At 53.5% G+C, this 5,516-nt stretch overlaps 1 protein-coding gene across 1 annotated transcript in view; it reads left to right on the top strand.

Annotated features, from left to right (window-relative positions):
• Nucleotides 1–5,516, top strand: part of DNAJC7 (DnaJ heat shock protein family (Hsp40) member C7) — a 29,606-nt gene extending 24,090 nt beyond the window's left edge. The window contains exons 10-14 of the mRNA XM_004707166.3: nucleotides 2,643–2,716; nucleotides 2,942–3,088; nucleotides 3,286–3,438; nucleotides 5,029–5,091; nucleotides 5,413–5,516. Coding sequence (XP_004707223.1) covers nucleotides 2,643–2,716; nucleotides 2,942–3,088; nucleotides 3,286–3,438; nucleotides 5,029–5,091; nucleotides 5,413–5,450 — 475 coding nt within the window. The 3' untranslated portion in view covers nucleotides 5,451–5,516. The remainder of the gene's footprint in view (nucleotides 1–2,642; nucleotides 2,717–2,941; nucleotides 3,089–3,285; nucleotides 3,439–5,028; nucleotides 5,092–5,412) is intronic.

Genomic DNA, 5,516 nt, shown 5'->3' with positions numbered 1-5,516 from the left:
CACACACACACAACCACCACGACCCTCACCCCCACACACACACCACCTGGGGGAGAGCCTTTGCTTGCCAGTTGCCACGGTTGACTAAGACTCCAAGCCAGGGCCTCAGCTGCTGGCCCTGACTAGAAGCCTGCCCACTGCCCCGTCTGCCCCCAGCTTACCCTGGTGTTGGGAACATGCCGGGTCTTGGCGACATCTCCCATTGAGGCTAGAGTTGTCCCTTGAAGTTGTGAGGTAAAGATGCAAGTGCCCGTAGTATCAGTGCTGTTGGGTGGGTTTCGACTCGGAGCACTCTTACAGGACAGAGGAGCGCTTCTGAGGGCGGAAGGTCTTTACAGAAGCAGGTGGTCACAACTGCCACTTCTTTCTTCCTCCGAGCAGCTGGTTGGTTTCAACCGCTCACTCTTCTGGGAGCAAAAAGGGTTTAGTTCCTATATCACTGGGGGGTCGAACACCCCTTTCACAGGGGTCGCCTAAGACCCTGGGAAGACACATAATTGTTCACGGTATATCATTGCCTATTGTTTTGTGATTCATCACCATGCTTTAATTATGTTCAACTCGTAACCATGAAAATACATCCTGAATACCAGATGTTTACATTACAATTCATCACAGTAGCAAAATGACAGTGATGAAGGAGCAACGAAAATAATGTGATGATTGGAGGTCACCACCCCATGAGGACCTGTCTCAAAGGCCCTGTGGCAACAGGGAGGTTGAGAACCGCTGCTCTAAGAGACTGGCAGACATTTCTCTATGCCTGTCTCTGTGGACATGCATCAAAGTGACATACGGACAAAACTGCACATTTTCTCTAACGAACAACCTAAGTTTGCACTATGAACATGAATGAAGCAATGTGATACTAAGTGTGTGTAAAATTTGTAACATTGAGCATTATCCATTTGAGATACTGGGTTTGACATAGCCTAAGGGTTGCTTGGGCTGGTCAGTGTGACAATCTCTGCTGCATTATTTGTCTTTTTACATTCGATGTGTACTTTCTAAGAACTTTTTGGCTACATTTATATTTGTAACTGAAGTAATGCTTTCATGAATGAAACGGAAACTCAACTCAGGTTCCCATCAAATTGAGGCGTGTCCTTGGAGATAGGTAGATCACACAGAGACTGTTGCGATTAGAAGAATTGCATTTGTACTGTTCTTGTCGGTGACTGGATAAAAGTCCGCATCTATGGTAGGAGGTAAATGTAAATGGCTTGTCATTTTTGTTGAAGTCAAAGTGCATCAACATGACGCGGGCCGGAAACCTAATGCTACTGTGTGACAGATGGCACCGGAGGCTCCTGGGGGCTGTTTACACATCTCTCTTCAGGTGCTATTGGTTGTCCACGTGTTTCCTCATAAGCTCCTGGCACACAAGGCTTCTGGGCACTCCTGGGAAGGGAGTATTCTGTACTTGTTTCTGACACTCCTTTGCTACTTCCCGTCCCCTCCCCCCCAAGGGCCACAGTCCCGGGGTTTTTCCACCCATTCCTGTGATACCAGGAAGCCTAGTCTTTGTTATGATTTTGAATTTTGTTTCACAGTTTTCTCCCACTCTACCCTGACCCATCTAACGTGATCCCTTTCAAAGTGGTGTGGTCAGCGGCGGTAGCTGGGCACCATCCAGCGCCTGTGGTCTCCAGAGTCCTGGAAACAGAGGTTCGATGGTCCACTCGTGCCTCAGACTCAGTGTTCCCACGCTTCCTAGCCCCTTAAATGACTGTCCACCGCCACCATTGTTTAATGAAGTGCTACATTGTGGTGCTGGCAGGAAATCAGAGATGCTGGGGTTTCTCTTGGGCCAGCCGCATGAGTCGCGTGGATGTTGGCAGCATGCTCATGAGTGGGCATGTGGTCACAGTAATACAGTGAATCCCTGTACAGCAAGCAGCTGCTCTGCAGGGTCCCTCCCCGCTTCCCGGCTGGGGGCTGGTGGCATCTTCCTCGGACCTCCAACCCGTCTGTTTAATTCCTAGGCCAATCTTAGTGCCTCTGATCTTAACCGGACATGGAAATTGCCCCCTGCTCCTGTGGAAGAGAAACGTCCAGGTCTGGCAGTCAGCCTGTCGGGCTAGGCTGCTCCCCTCTCGGGCCTGAGCCCCATCTTTTCTGCTGTGCTCCCGGCGTAGCAGCACTCTCGCGTGCCCGTCTCCATGCCATTCTGGCTTATCTGTGCCCCTCAGAGTGACTGCTCTGAAGGGCAGCACTTGCCGGCAATCACCCTGACCTGCTGAGTCGGGTCCCACTAACCCCACTTGTGCTCTGGATGGGAGCCTGCCCTGCATGTTCATCTTCCCATCCCACGTGGTCACCCAGGTTCACTTGGCCTTCACGCTGTGTTCGTTCCTAAGGCGGCCCAGCTGTGGCCCCGCGCCAAATCAAAAGGAATCGTCCCTTACTCGCTGCCCACTCCGACCAGGGCCTCCCTCTGCTGGCGTGCTGAAATGCCGTGAAGCCGCTTCTGTTTCTGTCTCCATGTGAAATGGGTAGCTCCATTTCCCCCCAGTGCTCGATTGAGCGCCTCTGTTAGATGAGACATGGTAGCACAAGTGTGTGTCTTGCTTGAGCCACGCCTCTTCCCCAGAGTGCTGCAGGAGGCCCGAGCACAGAGCTGACCTGCGTTTCCTCCTCAGTTATATGGACACAGAACAGTATGAGGAAGCCGTGCGGGACTACGAGAAGGTGTATCAGACGGAAAAGACAAAAGGTAAAGTCGTTTGAGACCATGGGCCTGAGGCCCTGGGAGCTGTGCTGGGCGGGGGTCGGCTTATTTGATCACTAGGGAGGAAGTGTGCGGGGGCTGATGGGAGCACCCCAGAGGAGGAGGTTGGTGTTGACCTCTGGGAAAAAGCCCCTGGAGTGGCTAGCAAGGCTCGTGACTCCTGGGCAGCGCAGAGCCGCTCGGCCCACCGACCCCAGCTGTTCCCCCCAGAGCACAAACAGCTCCTGAAACACGCCCAGCTGGAGCTGAAGAAGAGCCAGAGGAAAGACTACTACAAGATCCTGGGGGTGGACAAGAGTGCCTCCGAGGACGAGATCAAGAAAGCCTACCGGAAACGGGCCCTGATGCACCATCCAGGTAGGGCGGGAGCACGAGTGGGCGGCCCACGCCAGAGGGGCCTCCCAGCAGCCCTGCGCAGGGCCCAGAATAAGCCTCAGAGACTCCAGACCCTGCCGAGCACCCAGTTCCCTCCCAAATCAGGACGAGAGGGCTCTGCCTAGAATTCTGCTTGCTTTGCCTTGCCTCGCCGGCGTTCACTTGCACCCTCCCCCCAGATCGGCACAGTGGGGCCAGTGCTGAAGTTCAGAAGGAGGAGGAGAAGAAGTTCAAGGAAGTTGGAGAAGCCTTTACTATCCTTTCGGATCCCAAGAAAAAGACTCGCTACGACAGTGGGCAGGACCTGGATGAGGAGGGCATGAACATGGGTGGTGAGTTGGGGCACCTGGGGGGCTGAGGGCCCAGGAAGACGAGCGTTGCTCCAAAGGGAGGATTGTCGTGCCTTCAGCTATGGCGTCCGCCTTGCCATCCTGTGAGCGCCTGCAGAGAGGGGCTCTCCGTGGCTGCTGCTTTCGAAGCACCAGTTTCGCCCTTCCTCGCCCAGAGCTCCGTCACTCGGGCCGTGTGGATGGTGATGTTGGGTACCGTGACGTGCATTCAGACTCAGGGACCCTAGGACAACAGAACGGAACGCTTGCTCCGTCCTTCCCCAGCCTCATGGTTGTTACTGTGTTTCCACCCATTGTTGCAGCCACGGTGTCAGCCTTCCCTTTTTTGGCTGACCCGGGTCCCAAATACCTGAGAAAGGCATCTCCCATCCTTGCTTCTAAGGAGTATTCTGGCTGTACTACTTCTTATGACAGACCGTGGTATTTTGGATATTTTCCCCCAACATCATAATTCAAATGAATTAATTCTTTGGTCATCCTTATTCACTGTCCTGATTTTGCATGCATACAGGGCAGTTGAAAATACCATGGCTTCAAAGGGATGTCCTTGCTCTTCAGCACTTGGAAGAGATCTTTCAGTAGATTTGTCTTCACACCGAGCGCCACTCATCGTTTGGTCTCTTTGCTGCTGCTTTGAGCATTGATCGTGGATCTAAGCAAGATGAAATCCTTGACAACGTCCATCCTGCCGCTGTTTGTCATGAGGTTGCCCGTTGGGCTAGTTGTGACCAATAGACACCCGTTGGATTGTTTCCTTCGCGTTGAATTGCAACCCTACTGAAGGCGGCAGTCCTTGATTTTCATCAGCAAGTGTCTCGAGTCTTGGCTTTCAGCAAGCCGGTCGCAGCATCTGCGTGGCCGGAGTGCTTTGAGTCCTTGGTCCTGATGCTCTGTGGTCATAGCACCTCAGGGCTACTTAATGGAGAAACACTGATAACCAGAGGGTCAGAGGTTGGAACCTGCCAACCAGTGCACAGGAGGAAACTGGCAGGCGGCCTCAAAGGATTTAGAGCCTTGGGAACCCTGTGGCCCAGCTGGACTCTGTAGGGTCATTGTGAGGTGGGATTGACTCAATGGCAGTGGGTCTGGTTTTTGGTCTAGGTGCGTGATAACCCAGTCGTTTCTTCTGCCGTACAGTGGAGACATGGACTCACACGATGTCATGCGTCCTGGGTCTTGTTCTTTGTTGTTACCTTTTATGTAGCAGCCCCAGCATTAAAGGGAGACAGAACGTGAGGGAAGACACAAGGGAAAGATAGGAATGTGCACGTGTTTTATATCCGCACACGTACACGGCCTCCCAGCTGTTGAGAGGCGGGTGACGGCAGGCAGGCTTTCCTTGGGGACCATGTTTGGAAGAAGGCAGTGGAACCTAGCGGTGGCTTTGAGGAGAAGTTTATTCAGGGCGGGACAGGCTTGCTCACCCCATCTGTGACCCGTGGGGAAAGGAGGGCCGTGGCATTGTCCATGCAACATGGGAGACCCATGCGCGGGGCCCTAACTGCTTAGCCCTTCACACACGTCTGATGGATCTCTCGCCTTTTCCTTTCTTTCCCGTTTCTTGCTCTGCAGATTTTGACGCAAACAATATCTTCAAGGCATTCTTCGGTGGTCCTGGGGGTTTCAGCTTTGAAGGTGGGTATGCCTGCCGCCCGGGGAGGGGGCCCCCATCACCGATAGGCACAGCTCTTTGGTAGCTGACTCCTTAGCTTAGCAGGACCCCCTTTTACTCAGGTGTGGGGCTGGCTGAGGGCAGGAGACGTGCTTAGTGCCGTTCCTTGGGGCCGCTGCTGCCCACTGCCTGAGCGGCTCAGCAGATGTGGGCTCAGGAGCTGTGGGCGCCTGTTGAGTTCACACTGGCCTGAAGACTTCTCTGAGTCCTAATCCCTGTGCTGTGAAAGAGCCTCTTCCTGGAAAACTCAGAGCCAGCTAACACGCCCTCCTTTTCTCTCCCAGCTTCTGGTCCAGGCAATTTCTTTTTCCAATTCGGCTAATGAAAGGACACCAGTCACCCAGCACCCAGCAAATGCAGACTTGCTCGGTTGAACCTTGAATATGGA

This window comes from Echinops telfairi, unplaced genomic scaffold (assembly GCF_000313985.2).
Source record: "Echinops telfairi isolate 266 unplaced genomic scaffold, ASM31398v2 ScPeMD7_7458;HRSCAF=8496, whole genome shotgun sequence".
NCBI classification, from domain to species: Eukaryota; Metazoa; Chordata; class Mammalia; order Afrosoricida; family Tenrecidae; genus Echinops; species Echinops telfairi.
Note: the sequence above shows the minus strand (reverse complement) of the source record. Positions and strands in the feature narration are given on the sequence as shown.